This window comes from Haliotis rubra, unplaced genomic scaffold, assembly GCF_003918875.1.
Source record: "Haliotis rubra isolate DU_JTF1 unplaced genomic scaffold, ASM391887v1 Scf100, whole genome shotgun sequence".
Classification (NCBI taxonomy): Eukaryota; Metazoa; Mollusca; class Gastropoda; order Lepetellida; family Haliotidae; genus Haliotis; species Haliotis rubra.
In genome coordinates, this window is record NW_025764893.1 from 971052 (window position 1) to 989633 (window position 18582).

The window sequence follows — 18582 nt, forward strand, 5'->3', positions numbered from 1 at the left end:
CCATTCTCCAGCTTCAAGTTCAGTAAATATGCTCATCACACTGGATTTAGGCAGAGGAATAGCACATTACATGCCTCATGCAATTACAGAAACAATCAAGAAGACAATAAGGGGAGCAGAGAACCTTGAACTGCATTAATGGAATACTACCAGCAAAAGTGATGTTTCAAAGGAACCTGAAAACATTGCTTCCAGAAATCGTTAGTGGTCATGCTCTAGGTGACATATAAACTCTCAAAAAGCAAGATGCATCAAGTAGCTGACAGCAAGCAAATATGTAGAACCATAAGGCCTGGAAGCTGGTGACCCAGTCCTGGTGAAAGACACAAGTATGACCAAATCAAAGACCTGTTATGACCTGCCACCACTTGTGGCTGAAAGAAAAGAAAACTGAAGAGAGGAGTGAAAAACTGACCAGAAACAGCAGTTTCTTCAAGAGAGCACCAAGACAACCAAATGATAATGAGAAAGAACAAAGCACAGATTTAGGGATTACTTCAAATGAAACTGCATCATTTACCACCAGTTTCTAATAACGTCTACAGACATCCGCAAAGAACGTCCTCATGAAAAGGTGCGCGAAAATGAGCGTGACAAAATTTTTGTTTCAAAATGACATTCATGCTTTCTTGATCGTGATAAAATATTAGCAATTTCATGATGCATATATTCATAAAATACTTAAAATATAGTATCAATTATAGTTCCACGTGAAATTTGAGATGATTTAATCAACTGTGCTTTCATATTACATGTATGGCAACATTTTACTTCTGACAATTCGAATTACTTAATGTAAATTTATGCAAGAAATTAAAATCCTTGGTTGATACTGACGATAGGTTTGTCAATACTTAATGTTTCACAGCTGTTAACAGCTTTCAACAATTTCAGAAATTTCCAAATGTAAATTGCTATTAATACGAACCAATTGTCATAATTTCAAAGGAACCTGAAAACATTGCTTCTGGAAATGAGTAAAAAATATCCAAGTTTAAATAAGCTCTCTTCATTTACTGTCTTTCATCTGAATATCAAAAACTTGAAAACTTACTGTATGACATGATTATTTAATACATGTATATGCCATGAAATATATATAGATAGATGTTTCACATTGTCTATATGTATTTTGTTTCCATACAATATCTTGCTAAAATGTACCTAAGTACAAATGTGATGAGCTCTTTCTCAACAGTAGATTTTTGTTTTGTGAATTATTTTCAATCACAAATACTTGAGGTCAGTTATGCTTTGAGGTAACAAGATATTTATAGTCATTTGATGAAAATCAACAGGGCACATATATGTCGATTTTTGTCTGTTAAGTAAATGGAAATGATCTTACGTTAGTACTTTTTCCTGGGTTTCTGAGCAGTGCTGCTTGCCAAGGTGTCTGACAGTGATATGCAACCTATTACCTATAGTCATCATCATCATCATCATATCTGTCATCATCAAACAAGAAATGTCAAGAACAGTCTTTGAATTAGAAAATGTCCAACCTTGAGCACCCTTTAAGGAAGTGGCTGTAAGTGTTGATATTGTCAGTGCCACATACACATGGAACAGAAATAAAAGAATCCAAATTGAAATGTGAATAAATTAGCCCCAAACAGGATAGCCAAAGTCATTGGTGCAAAGTTATTGCAGGTGCCAATTCAGGGAAACAAGCTTGTTTGCACCCAGTGCTACCTTATGTGAAGATCTCGATGCCCCAGATAAAAAACAGGTTGCACCCTCTGCTCAATATATGATTATCTATAATTGTAGGTTCAGGTATTGATTATTTAGGATATCATTACAACAGAATTACTCTGGGTCTGATATGATGATTATATATTGCTTCATAAAATGTCATGACATGACTGACTGACTTAGTTTGGTTTTACGCCGCTTTTAGTAATATTCCAGCATATCACGGCGGGGAACACCAGAAATGGGCTTCACACATTGTGCCCATGTGGGGATTCGAACCCGGGTCTTCGGCGTGACGAGCCAACGCTTTAACCACTAGGCTACCCCACCGCCCCCCTCATGACATGAACTATAAGGTGACAGTTTCAGTCACGGTTCGCGTGGGCATAAATGTCACTACTCTAACCCAGTTTCTTATCATTCTGTCTTCCAATTGAAGTCCTTGCTCTTGAACAGCAAAATATGAACATGCTCAGGGTGCAAGTTGTGAGTGAGTGAGTGAGTTTAGTTTTACGCCGCACTCAGCAATATTCCAGCTATATGGCGGCGGTCTGTAAATAATCGGGTCTGGACCAGACAATCCAGTGTTCACAGGGTGCAAGTTGGTATTATTATGAGGTTGCCTTTTGCATGTTTGTTGCACCAGTGCAAATTCCAAATGCTTAAATTGAGCCCTACATTGGGTCACTTGACCAGTATTTTCTTTTAGACATGGACATATGTCAACCGATGTGAAAAACCAGGTGGAATTACAACTTTGAAAGCTCTAGTTTCCAAGACAAGAAGATTGTTCCAAAGTTGCTCATTCTTGTTGAACAAAAGGTGTGCTGTACACCTGTTTTAATGTCTCAAATAAATACCGATTTAAAGTGAAATGAATTCATGTAGACGAGGAGTATTTCTTGACCCTATCATTCCAACAAATACAATTACCATAAATAGGTTCTTACACTAGATCTGTTTTCCTCCGTTTCTGTGTACGACAGGTCCTCACTCATAAAAAGGTTTCATGCATCGAAGTTTTCGATTATCAGAATTGTCCTTCTTGTAACGATAGACACAGAACAATACTATGTTATTGTTGTGACATTTTGACATGTTATATATGTTGTCAGGGAATTATTCGAATTCACCGACCGCCAAAATCCATTGACTTCGGGTTTGTGGAAGAAATGATCTTACGCACTGGCGGAAATATTGCGAAAAAACATACAACAAATTGAAAAAAGACAACTACAGTTGATAACTTGGTAAATTAACTGTAACCAAGGTGATTAAAAAGTTGCAAACTCGATAAATATGAGAATTCTTTTTCATTGACCTTTCAAGTTACGTAATCGGACAATCTAATAAATTCCAGCAAAAATAGTTCATATATCAAAAGGATTGCAATAGTTTTTCGGTATATCGATGCATGTGGAGTGATTTGTTTACCGCCGTTGCCATGGTCGTTCCTATTCATCCAATCGGTGATGTAACATTGAAATTGTTTTAGTTTAAACTAATTAAACCAAAAGTTGCTAATGTTCAGAAAATGATGAACTTCAGTGTTTTCTTTTCACCAAAGAACACAAATTTTGATCAAATTTTATTTTACATTAAGAAGAAAATATCAGACTGCACATGGGTGTCACTCGACGTGAATTGTCTGAAGTCAACAATGGGTGTTGTTTGTGTGCTGAGAAATTTGGTTAATACATTTTTAATTCGCAAACTTTTCGTTCTCAAAGTTTATATACTTAGAAAGCTAAGAATTCAGGCATTCCATATACATAATTCAAATGACACATACATCCTGCTTGGTAAGCGGTCATTACTTAGTTTTATGTGGGGATGTCATTATGCTGCATGGTCTATTGTCGAATGGTTAGAATTGATCTTCAGTAACCCATGCTTGTCGTAAGAGGCGACTGATGGGATCGCTGACTTGGTTGACAAATGTCATTGTATCCCATTTGCGTAGATAGATGCTCATGAAGTTAATCACTGGATTGTCTGGTCCAGACTCGATTATTCACAAACCGCCATGTAGCTGGAATATTGCCGACTGGTGCGTAAACCTGACCTCTCTCACTGGGCAGAAGCATTGAGGGGTTTAATTATGATCAGTTCACTTACTCACGTGGAAAGAGCAGTTGAAATGTTCGAATGTCAGATGAAAAATCTTAATTCTTTGAGTTTATGTATGGAGCTTGAAGTGTGTTGGAGTTTTAATGTGTGGGTGGTTGTGTAGCCTGTTCACGCTGTGTATGTATGTAGGTGGACGCACGCGAGGTGTGTAACGAGTTATGTGAAGACTCAACCAACTTGATCCTGATCGAGTGCTTTGGTCAACTTCATAAATCATTACCAAGTAGGGCACACTTGACAAATGAATAACAGCGAGGATGTCGAAACATTCAGATCTTATTTCAGACGTGGGCTCGGATGAGTCTCAAAACGACAAATCGACACACGGACATGCCACTTCTGAGTAACTGGTCAGGCGAGTGTGTGTGTGTGTGCGTGCGTGTGAGAGAGACTGACTGACTGAGCAAGTGGTGTGTCACCTTAATATGGATGTATTATTGCTAAACCTGACACAAACCCCTACTCCCTCACTCACTCCATGGACTCGTCTAGTGACCTGTTACTGTATGTGTATATATTAAGTTTGGCTGTATTTATGATGGCGATTTACAAGGTTTTTTGTGATCGCCCTTTATATGTGCAAGTGCTGTCAACAGCTGAGGAATAAACAACTGTAAATAAAAAAAAGAAAAAAAAAGTGGTGTGTCACTATACCAGGGTATGTAGACCAGTCTTGTGGAGATAATCCATTAATCCATACTGCCCTGCAGGTTCGTTAATCGTATTATATAAAGTAGAAGCGCATACGTTTACAATAAGCATACATGAACACAAGTATATAAATATAGACTCCCTGTTATAATCCAAACCGATGACATCGACAATACAATTTGGCTTTGCTGACCTTCTCAACTTGACATGGGTTCATTATTGTGCAAATATAGTTAACCCTCATACGTTTGTGACTGACTGAGTTTTGGTTTTACGCCGCTTTTAGCAATATTCCAGCAACAGCACGGCGGGGGACACCAGAAATGGGCTTCACACATTGTACCCATGTGGGGATTCGAACCCGGGTCCTGGGCGTGACGAGCCAACGCTTTAACCACTACGCTACCCCACCGCCCCTCATACGTATGTGTCCTCGGTGTCTGTGAAATACGGGGCGGTGGGGTAGCCTAGTGGTTAAAACGTTCGCTACTCACGCTGAACATCCGAGTTCGAGTCACCACGTGGGTACATTGTGCGAGGCCCATTTCTGGTGGAATATTGCTGAAAGCTGCGTAAAACTACACTCGCTCTGTGAAATACATCGAGTAATCCGTTGTTCGAGAGAGCGACGTTAAACAAAAAACGTAAGAAAGGTCCACACTATCTCCGATCAGGGACCATATAACAGATTGACAAAAAAATAATAAAATATATATTTTCTGTATATTTCCTTCCTTAAGCACTTATCACCAAATACGAAGCATTATTCCATCAAACGTGATCCTTGATAAGGGATCCCTGTCAAAAACTGAAACCGTTCTTGTTTTCGAGTGGCCGCCATCTTGTCTTCCAAAACGCGGCTTTTGTGTTCGATCTGGGCCCGGTTGTTCAAAACTCGGTTGTCTTTTAACCAGCCGTTAAGTACATTTAACCGACTGTTAGCTAATAACATCGGGTCATCTTGTTGTTCAAAACTCTATTAACTTTTAACAGGATGTTAACTTGACGTTAGGTTAACATACCTAGGACCACCGCTAACATTTTAACAGTGTGGTTAACTCGCAAAATGGCGTTCATGGCTACGCTGCTTTCATAATGCTAGTAAGGTAGTTAAGGATTTAACCGGCCGTTAGGAGTTAACCGGCGGTTAAGATAACCGAGTTTTGAACAACCGGGCCCTGGAATCCTTATCCAAAGTTCATTTTCTATGAAACAAAGTGTACGTATTTGCAAGTATGCGGTTACAATATGGGTATATGTATTTACAGATATCGTATGATTCGTAACCAACAGGAGATATAGAAGTAAGTCTTAGAGCACATTTACAACCTCTATAGTATCGTAGACTAACGCTTAGTCTCTGAAAATGTATAATTTTGATGGAAACATATCATTCCTTTTAAATTGAAAAGGAGCCCCAGTGAGAGTGGAGATAATGAACCTGAACCTGAGGTAATATAGACTTGCTTCATTTAGAGTTTCAGCATTGCAGAAACGTCTGGGTGGAAGGGAAACTGATGCGGTTCAGGGACAGTGACTACTGAAATAGTTACTGCCAGAAAATCTTCCATAAAACGATGAACATACGAAGGGTTACGGTCGTCGCGGCTTCGCTTACACCAACTCACTCACCCACGCATTAATCCTTTAATAAGCTGAGTTAGCGGTTAGTCGCCTGTTACCAGCAACTGCCATGGGATCTAATCTAAAAGTAAACGACCCACGCGAATGTCACAGTGCTGTGACGGGTCAGTGCCCCTCTATGGATATTTCTAACAAATGATCCGTTTAACACGCGTCATTTGTTATAAACACTATTGAAACTCACTGATTCGTATCGTGTAGCATCGTTAGCTCCACACATTATTTTGGCCAAGGAGCTATTGTTATTCAAGTGAAATAACTCCATACACTGCCGCTTGCTATTGGGTCTGGATGTTTCATGAACTGTGCCATTGCACTACGCGATCTTAGTTTTATCCCTTTAAAAGTCAGAGAACCTTAGAGGTACAGCTTTAAAGGCGCCGCAACTAATTGTGCAGAGCTTTGGTACACCAGAAACCTATGCTTATGGGTTCAAATCCCACGTAGCTGGGCTAGTGTTCAAAGTTGCTATAAACTCATTTGTATTTTAAGAGCCTATTCTTTATACGGTTGGACGAAATTCGTCCAATCCACCTTCGAACCCAACCGAATTATGAAGGTTGAATAATCATGAATTTCGCTGGACAGAGTTCTGTGGTTGGACGGTGAAAGTGCCTAGATTTCGCTTTAAAGTACCGTGCCTCAACCAGCATCAGTAACTTAATACTTCTTGCATTTCCAAAGTGCACTACATTCTGTTTTTTTCCGGGGCTGCATGTGCTCAGATATTTTCTTGAAGTCACAAGAGCTCCCATTTTCATCTCAATAAATTCAGCTGTGAGAAAAACATGTAAAGGTTTCTACTTAAAATGTTTGCATTAGTTTGTGTATTCCGATCCCCTCATGTTTGTTATGTCAAGTTAATCCTAATCTAGCCTTCACTCACTAAAGGATTTATAGTGCATCATGCTACTTGCGTCTCATTTCATTAAAAATATGGCTATTAACGACAGAGCGGTAACTAACAAAGAAGGGGCCCCGGCTATTACATTCCTTAACCAGTCGAACTTACTGACTGACTGAGTTTTGGTTTTACGCCGCTTTTAGCAATATTCCAGCAACATCACGGCGGGGGACACCAGAAATGGGCTTCACACATTGTACCCATGTGGGGATTCGAACCCAGGTCTTTGGCGTGACGAGCCAACGCTTTAACCACTAGGCTACCCAACCGCCCCCTAACCAGTCGAAAGATGTGTTGGCATATATTATTAAGCACATTAAAAAGACCTAATAAGTATTGTAAACCTAATATTAGGGCAATTACAGACAAGAAGAGAGTCCCAAAAATATGTCTTGGACGCATTTGTTGTCTATCAGATTATCAGAAGATGGTTAGGTTACAATTTGTTATGAGGCACCATGTCCAGCACTACAGTACTGACTGAGTTTGGTTTTACGCCGCTTTTAGCAATATTCCAGCAAGATCACGGCGAGAGACACCAGAAATGGGCTTCACACATTGTACCCATGTGGGGATTCGAACCCAGGTCTTTGGCGTGACGAGCGAACGCTTTAACCACTAAGCTACCCCAGCGCCCCCTTCCAGCACTACAGTAACATAAACAGGTAAAAGGTGCGATGGGGTGGCCTTGTGGTTAAAGTGTTGGCTCATTAGGCCGAAGCTTCTAAGTCTATTGCAGTCTATTTCTGGTGTCTCCAGCCGCGGCAGATGCAAATCCAGTTGTATGTTTTGAATTGTGACAGCTGTGTAGAAGTAAAGTAAAGAAAAACAGATTTGTTTCCAACACCGTCATGGTCTTTGATATAATTGGTATATGCAGAAAATATACTGGGACACGATCCATAACGTATTCGTAACACTGCGATGTTCGTAATATGATAAGCTACGAAGGCTTTGTAGATCGGGACCCAGTTTCACAATGACCTTGGCGTCATTCTAGGATATTATGGGTGCTTCAATTCATATCTCCTATTCCAGTTTTCTGTTGGTTTCCAAAATGAATTCCAACATAAACTAACGGGCTACGAAGATATCCGGATATTCGTTCCTCATACATGTGAACTTTGGTGCCACGTGTGTTTCGTGATGGGCAAAGAACAGAAATACTAATGGGGCAAAATATTCTTAATCACTCACTAGTCTTCCTGGAAGTCAAAGGAAGGAAAAACATGAACGGTAGCCTTATGGTGAAAGTGTTGACTCGGTACTCTAAAGGATCGGGTTCGTTTTTCTCTATGGCTAATGGGTACAACGTGTAAGGTCCATTTCTGGTGTGACGTCATTCCAACATAACGTCACAATACCTCTGACGTCAACAGTGCTGACCGGATTGCATAAACAATACATTGGTACGCCTGAAGCGATATTTGCACAAATACATAGAGGATATTTTGTTAATGTTGTCAAATATCATGTATATTTTCATCGAGTGGTCTGACAAAGTTGATATGTTCACGAGTGGCTGCTGCGCCACTCGTGAACATATCAACTTTGTCAGACCACTCGATGAAATATACATGTTATATGACATTGTCAGACCACTCGATGAAATATACATTCTATTTGACAACATTAACAAAATATTCTATTTATTATATTTTGATCATTGTTTATAAATGATCGAGACATGGAGTAAACATCTGTATTTTATTACGCATTTTATTATTTCATTATTATTAGTTCCAGGCAAAAGTGATATTTTACTCAGAGAAATGACATGTTATTTTACTCAGTGAAAATACCATTTTTATTTTCACCAATATTTACAGTATTTCACCCTTAAGGAATATAATAAAACAACTCTGTTATTTCTCACCCCCTGGTAATAAACCACTCTCCTACCCAGAGCTTCATGCTGCCACCACAGTACCTCTGCCACGGTCCAGAGAGATGTGACGATTCATCACATCTTACACAGTGCATTGAATATGTTGTATAGAAATTATTACACTAACATGCGAGTAATATTGATTTTACAAAACTCGTGAAATAAGTATGGTTACCCCGCGCTCTCTCTCTCTCTCGGATGCAAGAAATCTTATACTCGTTTCATAAAACAAATATGACACACATACTCGTATAATAAAGTCTAATTATGAACACGGTTATTTTCTGTCTCGTGGGTAATATACGTCAATGCAGCAGCATTGTGTAGGGGTATTGCACTCGATGGGCAGTGTTTGGAATTAGTCACTTTCTAATGAGATGACTATCATATAACAAGTTTCTGCCATCGAGTGGCCTCGCAAAATTGATATTTTCCTGAGTAGCGATGATCATGTGATCAGATAAACACGTCACATGTGTATGTATATTTGTTTACGATTCGCCTCCCCTTCCCCCTCCCGCGGAAGCTCCGGTCATGAATACGTCCCCAGCAACCAACGTTTGTCGTAATCCCGAGAGGACATCGTGCAAACAGGTCGGGTTGTCAGGCGCGGTGACCATGTTGATTTACGTCATCATTTCCCAATAGCTTGGATCGATACCCATGACGTCCGTCAGACTCACTGGATTATCTGGTCGAGACTCGATTATTTACAGACCAACATCTGATAGCGTTAATATTACTGAGAACGGCGTTAAACAACAAACACGATCCCTGAACCATTTCACTGAAAACCACACAGCCTTTGAAACAGATTGAAAGTTCATCCGACATTATTTCACTCAAGTGCTATATCGATTTTTTTCCATTATATTTTTTATAAATGTAGACATCTTATCAATTAAATACGTAACAGACAGATGATGTTATTCAAGTGCGATTTTCATTCAGCTAAAACAATTTTAATGAGAGCTTCAATGTGTATATACAAAATGCATCAATTATTCATCTCATAGAGATGAAGTTGAGTTTATGATAACGTCCTATTAAAGTCACGTTTAGCGTATACTGTTCAGTTATTGATTAACAATAGCTAGTTTAAAACATTGCAGTAATATAATACTGGCCACACCCTGTCCTGAAACTGGCACAGATCCAAGAATCTCTCTCTCTCTCTCTCTAGATATATAGATATATAGATACAGTGTATATAGATATATATACTGTACTGTTCACTATCACCATTATCCACCTGAAGAAGGGGCAAGAACTAGCCCAGTACCGTTGTACTCTCTCTCTCTCTCTCTCTCTCTCTCTCTCTCTCTCTCTCTCTCTCTCTCTCTCTCTCTCTCTCTCTCTCTCTCTCTCTCTCTCTCTCTCTCTCTCTCAGAGTAATATTTTATCACCGTCACGTCAGTAGTCGAGGCTGGAACACAGGTGACATCCTTACCTTCCTGCTTGCTGACAACCCAATTTGGTCATGTGGACAAGACGTGGTCAAGGTCCATGGTTCGAATGCACTATGAAAACACGAAAGTTCGCTACATATCTCCCAGTGGTCGATATTATGATCAACGATGCACGTCCATAAGACACACTATCAATAACGTAACCGTGCCTGACAATCCCATCTATTTCAAATTCTCACCAGAAATCTCGACGGGATGCATATATATTTATTTACCTTATCACCAAGCGACTTCTTTGTGACTTACAAAACATTAGTACATGTACTTGTAAAAAGGTCTTAACGTTTTCCCTGATACTTTAAACCATATAGACATGGTATAATTTTTTTTAACAGAATTGTTTTGTCTATTCTGGGCATAGCCAGGTGGTATGGTGAAACTTTCACGTCTCAAAGTGTTATTATTGCAGCTAGCAGATATTTGCTGGCCTTGTAAGAATATTTGCAGTGAATCAAACTCGTAAAATGCTGTATCGAATTTAGGACAATGCTGGATGTTGCAAACACCAATTTCCTGTTAAGAAGGAAAGGGTGATCAGCTGGTCGAGGTTTAAATCCATGGAAACGTATGAAATCGTGTGAAAGCACTGTCTCCGGTTAACCGTCCAAATTACTGCTAGTGCAACTTTAAAACTGTTACAACTGAAAGCTAAAGCCATTTACCGCTTCATTGGTTTATAGTAAGCCGAGCTGTTGTGCGAGGTAAGCTTTCGGGGTTGAAGAAACCACTACATTCATAAACATAAGTGATGAGGAAATATCCACGGACATGCGCGGTGGACGGACGATCTCGCTCTCATCATGTCGCCATTCCCCGTATACTAGGTACTGCTGCAGGTTCTTTAATATAGGGCAAATATCATATGCGCTCAAAAATCAATCGACAGGAGATCTCTGTAGCGAAGGCATTGCGAGTGTCCGCGGCCCGATTACATGCCGTTGCCGATTTCCCATGTTGCACTGCTCGCGACCTTTCTAATTAATATTTACATATGTCGATTCTCCTGAACAGTGCAGCTCAGACGATAGCGCTAGCCCGCTCTGGAACTCTACTCTAGACCCGGACGAGGTGTGTGTTGTGCCCCATCGGACGAGATATCGTCCTCGATGATGTTTTGGGGCTAGATTCCGTTAGACAGGGTGAAATATCTGTCGTCATTGATACTAAACAGTCGGATTTTCTGTCCAGTCGCTTCGTTGGCCTAGCGAGCTCATCAAAATGGCGGATTTGGAAGCAGTTCTGGCCGATGTTAGCTATCTCATGGCGATGGAGAAGAGCAAGTCGACTCCTGCAGCCAGAGCAAGCAAGAAGATTGTTCTTCCAGAGCCAAGGTTTGTCTTTTTCCCCCGTTTCAACCATTTCCGGACAAATGTCGAGTGTGTGTATTCGGATGACAAACAGGTTCCGTTTCAATGAAAACGATTATGGAGTAATATTTACTCGAAATGAAATTCGATTATTTTGTTATTTTCAGCGTTCGGAGCGTCATGCATAAGCATCTCACCAAAATGAATGAAGTCACATTTGACAAAATATTCAACCAAAAATTAGGTGAGTAGACGATTGATTTGTTGTTGCACGATATTGAGACATTCCCTCGCCCGATCGCATGAAGATCGAAACCAGAAACACGGGGCATCATCACACACAGTCTCATATGCACGACAGATAACATGGCGAATGGGCAGTGATTTTATTATTCCCCGTGTTATTTATAGTAGGATTTTTGCGTAGATGTAAACAAAACGACGAGGGATTGTGCGGAAGTGATGCACGGCTTGTTGCTATCGCCTAGCGTTCTATTCTATACCCCTGTATTGCCTCATCTACAGAATGAATTATGTATGTGCTGCTTTATTATGATAAGAGAGCTTTTTGGCTGACTTTGCCAGCGGTTTGACTGTTAAAATGCTTACATTTTATATATTTAACCAGTCATCTCCATTTTACAATGCAAAGGCCACATTACTAAATGCTGTATGTCAAAAGGTATGTCGAGAAGATTGTGAAAACATTTGCATAACTTCTGTCGGTTAAAATCACACTCATTATTGGTATGGATTAAAACATATTTGGTCATGATTATGTGGAAGTATTAATAATTGAATTGCCCAACAATGAAGGTTGGAAATTGGCCCAGTGACCGGTTGTCAGGCACTGGCACAAACAGTTAGCCTATGGATGGTTAAGCATTATGTATTGGTGCTGTGGGTCGTCAGTAACTGCACTAAGCTTCTTTGTATTCTGAAAGCTTGCATATTCACTGACACTAGTGACAAGGTTAGGCACCACCTCTAGTCTGAGTCAAAGAATCAAGGGTGTAGCCCTCTCATTCCAAAATCTAGTTACTGTATATTATTGTTTAACAGACTTGGGGACCACTGATTTAAGTTTGTTATGGCAGTAGTTCTTTATAACAAACAATTCGACTATAAAATACAACAAATGGTCAATAACAATATGATAAATAACAGTTATATCTGTCATTTCATTATAATCTTGGTCCATATGAACTTAGTACAATGCATTTTACATGTTTCTCAGAAATGAGCTGTGGAACCATGGCTAAATAATAAATGATCTTAATTCCAAACTTACAAATGAATCTTGCACTTTTCCATCTTGTAAGTATATAAGTCTGACCATCCAATCCACATGTTCTTAAAGTGGTCATAGGTGGGGACTTACATTAGTACCCAGAATATCCCAGTGTCGAGATGCAAGTCAGTACGACATTAGATTAAGATGTCACTTGCATGCCTTCTTACTAGTGAGCGCCTCTTGTGAAAAGTTCATTGATATTGTCAATGACACTCTCACTACTAGCACATAATTCACAGCTGGAGTACCCAGAGGTTCAGGTTCTTGCCCATCACAATGAAGATCCAGGTTCTATTCCTCAAATGGTTACAATATATGAAACTCAAGTGTTGTTATCTGCTGTAACATCTCTAAAAGTAATAAGAAAAGCCTCAGTGGTTTGTCTGATCCAGACTTTTGTACTTTTAACCTGTTTAACTTGGCTTATTGTGTGTAATAACTCCTTACAATGTCAATTACAGTATAGTCTGGTCCACACTTGATTGTTTATAAGCTGTCATCTTATGGTTCATATATATACGTTACTGTCTGATAATGATTAGACATAACAGAGATTCAGATAAGATTTAGCTAATGTGGGTACTGTACTCACTGTATTTTTTTGGAGTGGGTATTATGAATGTTGAGTGGGTATTTCATTTTCCGTTACCCACTGCTTTCAAATATGTGCTTATTTCAGTCATTTTACACACCTAAGTATTGTGTCATTAAGTAAGTTTACTAAGCAGGTATGTTCTGCCTTATGTCATACTTAATCAAAACCAACTTAAATATAAGGGAAATGATTTCATAAAAAATCACTAATCCTATACTGGCAGTACAACACTTGTCCTATACTAACAGTACTACTTGATAGCAATCAAAGTCTTTTTCATTACGCAAGCAATTTTTATAAGTATATTCCGTACGCATTTGTTTTAAACTCTTTGCGTATCTAACAGTTTAAATGCGTAATTGGTACGCAACAATTATTTTTCAATGCGTAATTGGAAAATTTCTATGTGTATTTTACCCGGGTACGCAGCTTATCTGGTCCTCTGCATAATAAACCAGAAGGTATAGTGTCATTATTTCATGAATCAGTTCTATTATTTTGAAACAACTTAGCTAATATTTCCCATTTAGTCATCTGCATTTCAGTATAATGGGCCAACAAAAGTACATGCCACTGCCTTAGACTTTCTAAGGGGTAATAATGAAAATAGAAGCCCATGTCTTTTGTGATCAGTGATAGTGATCTCATGATATGAGACTGGGTGAGAGTGACCTCCCTTTCTAACAAATTTCTTCCTTGTGTAGTTGTTTTGTTTTTGCTTCCCTCAGTGACAGTGCACAATCCCAAACTATGTGTGTCTTCAACACCAAGCACATGGGTCATAGTTAGATAAGGTGAAGTGGGGTTTAATTCAAGATTATTGCCCTTTCGTAGTGAACATATGTGTCTGGTTGTACTAGTCCAGACTGTTGCAGGTTCAATTAAGCAAACCAAGACAAATGTTACTTTTGTAAGGTTAGCTCCAAAACAGGCAGGAGTGGATACCCAAACACCCCCTCCCCCTACTACTCAATATATTGACTTGGAGTAAGGCAGTACTTATCCCCTTGTCAGGTACCTGGCAGGGTAGTGTTCTTTCACTAAGGAGTGAGTAAGTGAATTTAGTTTTTTGCCGCTTTTAGCAGTATTGCAATAATAGGGCGGTGGGGACACCATAAATGGGATTCATACTTTGTAGCCATGTGAGGAATTGAACCTGGGTCTTAGGCATGACGAGCGAGTGCTTTAACCACAAGGCTACCCCACCCCCCTTCCTTTAAGGAAACCTTGTAACCAAGCATATAGTTGACTTAATGTAGCAGTTTATCATTGCTCTCCATAGGCAGGGAGAATATCACGTTACAGAATGAACAATCAATGACTCATATTGTTAGTTGTATTAATGAAATATAAAAAATGTTGATCAACATAACCAAACTTTAAATGAAAAATGTTTCCGTTTTGTATCTTCATATTCTGCTAAGACAGCATGGCATCAATATTAGATTGCATTTGTCAGTGAACTTTAGTTTTTAGTTTCTTTTAAATGATTGTATTGCAAGGAAAGTGACAAAATATGAATGAAGTATATTAAAAAAATAATTTGTCAGACATCACATGTATCATATGCATCATACTTGTGGTGTGCATGGGTACTAGACTAACAACTAGTCTCTGAAATGAACATATTTTACTGAAAAAAGTTCATAGTAAAAGAAATAATATATATAATGAAAAGGAGCCCTGAGACTTGCCACATTTTCTAGACTTGCGTGGGCTTTCTTGGATATATTTGCTTCAGGGTCTGTACGACAGACTACATGGGTACCTCAGTTAGCACAGTATTGCAATTACTATGCTTACTCTCTGAAAGTATAAAATGTAGGTATAAACAAATACTTACAAGGAGCCCCAGTGAGATTCCTTTTCCATTGGAAAATCTAGACTTGCTTTATTCAGGGCTAAGGGGAAGGGAGAATAATGCTGTTCAGAGACAATAGACAGACTGCTGTGCTGCATGGTTGTCTCCCCTTGAAACCTGCTAGGATCAGATGATCCTGAGTTTGTATGTATTATATCCAAACCAACTTACAGGCTTCAACTGTGTGATTCAGTTTCTGACCTGCTCAAAGTAACATGAAACAGACAGGTTCACTGTCCATGTGCACTATTGTAGGAGGATGTAGTTTACAGCTGTTGTGTGTCTGTTGCTTCATTGTTCCAGATGGTTGGTACAGATGACTTCAGGGAAGTTGTACCCTAAAGGAAAGTGAAATTGATGTCAATCTTTGTTAGAAACTATGAGTGCTGAATTCCTGGAGAGCTTTTTAAAATTCAAATTAGTTTATGTTAGTGCTGGAACGCTTGATCGAATAGTTGATCAGCCGATCAATCTAGCTTACGGCAGTGATTATCGGTGTGCTCAGGGAACTAATTGATATTCATAAAAAATGAAACATGAAGTTCAACTTGAGAAAGTAAGTGTCTTATTGTTATGGGTTGACATGTCATCGGTTCCCAATTGCGCAGATCGATGCTCATGCTGTTGATCACTGGATTGTCTGGTCCAGTCTCGGATTATTTACAGACCCCCGCCATATAGCTGTAATATTGCTGAGTGCGGCGTAAAACAAAACTCACTCACTCACTTATTATGTTTATCAAAGCAAGACATAAACAACTGATGCAAGACATAAACAACTGATGCAGATTTCAGACTCTTAAAACTGCAATGTAAACAAAATACTTGTGTGCTAATCGATACTCCTTCTAAAATTTGGGAATATATTATATTAATGGTTGATCCTGAGGCTGAATAAATAACATGAGTACAAATAATCTCTGTACATAATCAAATTGTCTGGTGCAACAATTGTGTCACAATTTGATCATGATTCCTGTTGTAACCCTGTAACAACATCAACATATTCTACACAGATGTTGAACCTACACTGCATTGGTATAAGCTAATCGTTCTCTTTAGGAGTGATGAATTAGCGTGTAACGATCAGCTGTATGTATCTCTGTGTACCTTGGTTGTATATTACAAGTAATTTGTCAAGCATGACAGGTTTTCAATAAACTGAGATGTGCTGATATCACTGTTAACACCCAGTGCCAGAGAAACAGTTCGTCAAATCTATAGCTGTTATGTGTACATTGTTCATGTATGTATCAAATAGTCACGTCAAGATAACAGATAGTTGCTAGTTACAACCATGTGTTTGTTTCAACACACAGAATCACTTTGGGAAGCATGTGATGTTTTGATAGTGTCTTAGTCCCTGACGGTTTCCTTCATGACACTTCCTTGACCTTGATGATAATGTTATGTGTATATACAGTTTTACTGGCACTTCCTGGTTATTTTAAACCAAAAGTCACTGTGTTCTTTAATCTGATTGGTTGAAAAAACGTGATCAAATAGTATTCGATTCCTGGAAATTTGCTGCGTATTAATACATACAAACATTGCTCACACCATTGCATTGTTACGTCGTCAGCTGTGATGACGTCATTAAAATCATATTGTGACGTAAAGTCCGAATGACGTCACAAATGAACAGTTCCAGATGCTACCATGGGAGACAGCCGAAACGGCCGGCTGATGACATTTCACTCCTGTACCCATACTCGATGTCAATGAGTGCAGACACAAAAACGTGTGTAGACCTTTTGGTTTACTTTTGTGTTTACAATGTCGATAAACATCATGTGTTGGCCAATTTTCGGGTGTTATTGAGTATTTGAAGCACAGGAATATTTCATTTGAAACCTCCGGCTCCAAATGAATTCCTGTGCTTCAAATACTCAATAACACCCGGAAATTGGCCAACACATGATGTATATCTCCTAATTAGAATAATGCTTAGTCTCTTGATAGTAACAAATCGCATTTAAATTGAAAAGGAGCCCCAGTGAGATGTGAGATTCAGGAAATCTAGATTTGCTTCATTTAGGCCTTAAAATTGCAGGAAGGGCTAGGGAGTGGGGATAATAATGTGGTTCAGGGACTTTGAGACAGACTGCTTGGTTATCAAGATTTTGAATGATAAACAAAGAAAAGTGATTGTCAGTTGCGAAGAGTTGAAGGTTGTGAAAAAGTAAAATAAATTCATCCTGTTTTAGTTCCGGTTAAAATACTTTTGAGGCAGGGGTGGAAATAACTTTAAAATTGCTAGTGTACTCTGGTACAGTGGCACATGTAAAATCACTTGCCCTGATCATTTTTCCACTATACCTGCCGTTTTCTTGTTGATTTTTTAAATAAACAACATTATTTACATTGGAAAGTCAACTGGACACCGGTACAGCATGATATACAAATTTGCTTGCCCGACAGAAAAAAACACTGGACTCGGACGTCGGGCAATGGGTTATTTCCACCCCTGCGAGGGTCGTGCTCCTACCTTTGCAACTGTTCTCAACAGTTTTGGGCAGCCGAGTTTTGATGAGAAAAGAGAACCTCCACAACTGACAAGTGCCACCACTAAGGAACGTGTTGATAGATATGTGATGTGATTATGGATGATTGACGACTCACCACACATCTGTAGGCATCTGGCTTTTAGAGGGTTGTGAACATTATAACGGATGAACTGGCAAAGGTTTCAGCATGCCAGGTTCCAAGGCATTTTATTCCTTGTCAGATGTGCTACAGATTCATTGTCTCTAGCCATACTTCTGACGGAACTAACTTAGACAATGAATGAGACTTGAACAATTTCAAAGCAGTATAAAAATCTAATTTATCAACTGAAGAAGGCAAAGCATATTCCATCTACGGGCATGGTGATGGCTAAGGTTTTCTGGGATTCTGAAGGAATCCTTATGCTGGACTCCTGAATGGTCATACCATTACATTAATTTGAGCAACTGCAGGAGAATATCAGGGCGACATGTCATGGAAAACTCACTGAAGTTATTCCTCCAGAACTATGCACCCCACTTAAAAGTATCTTGTCACCATGGCTGCAGTGCATGAATCATTGAATATGGCTTTGAACTCTTTGACTATCATCCATGTTTGCCGAGTTTTGCACCGTTAAGTTTTCCACCGTCA

At 39.2% G+C, this 18582-nt stretch overlaps 1 protein-coding gene across 1 annotated transcript in view; it reads left to right on the forward strand.

The window, feature by feature from the left end:
- Positions 1 to 11162: 11162 nt before the first annotated feature.
- Positions 11163 to 18582, forward strand: part of LOC124266637 (beta-adrenergic receptor kinase 2-like) — a 127210-nt gene continuing 119790 nt past the window's right edge. Inside the window, exons 1-2 of the mRNA XM_046701441.1 lie at positions 11163 to 11715; positions 11859 to 11935. Coding sequence (XP_046557397.1) covers positions 11603 to 11715; positions 11859 to 11935 — 190 coding nt within the window. The 5' untranslated portion in view covers positions 11163 to 11602. The remainder of the gene's footprint in view (positions 11716 to 11858; positions 11936 to 18582) is intronic.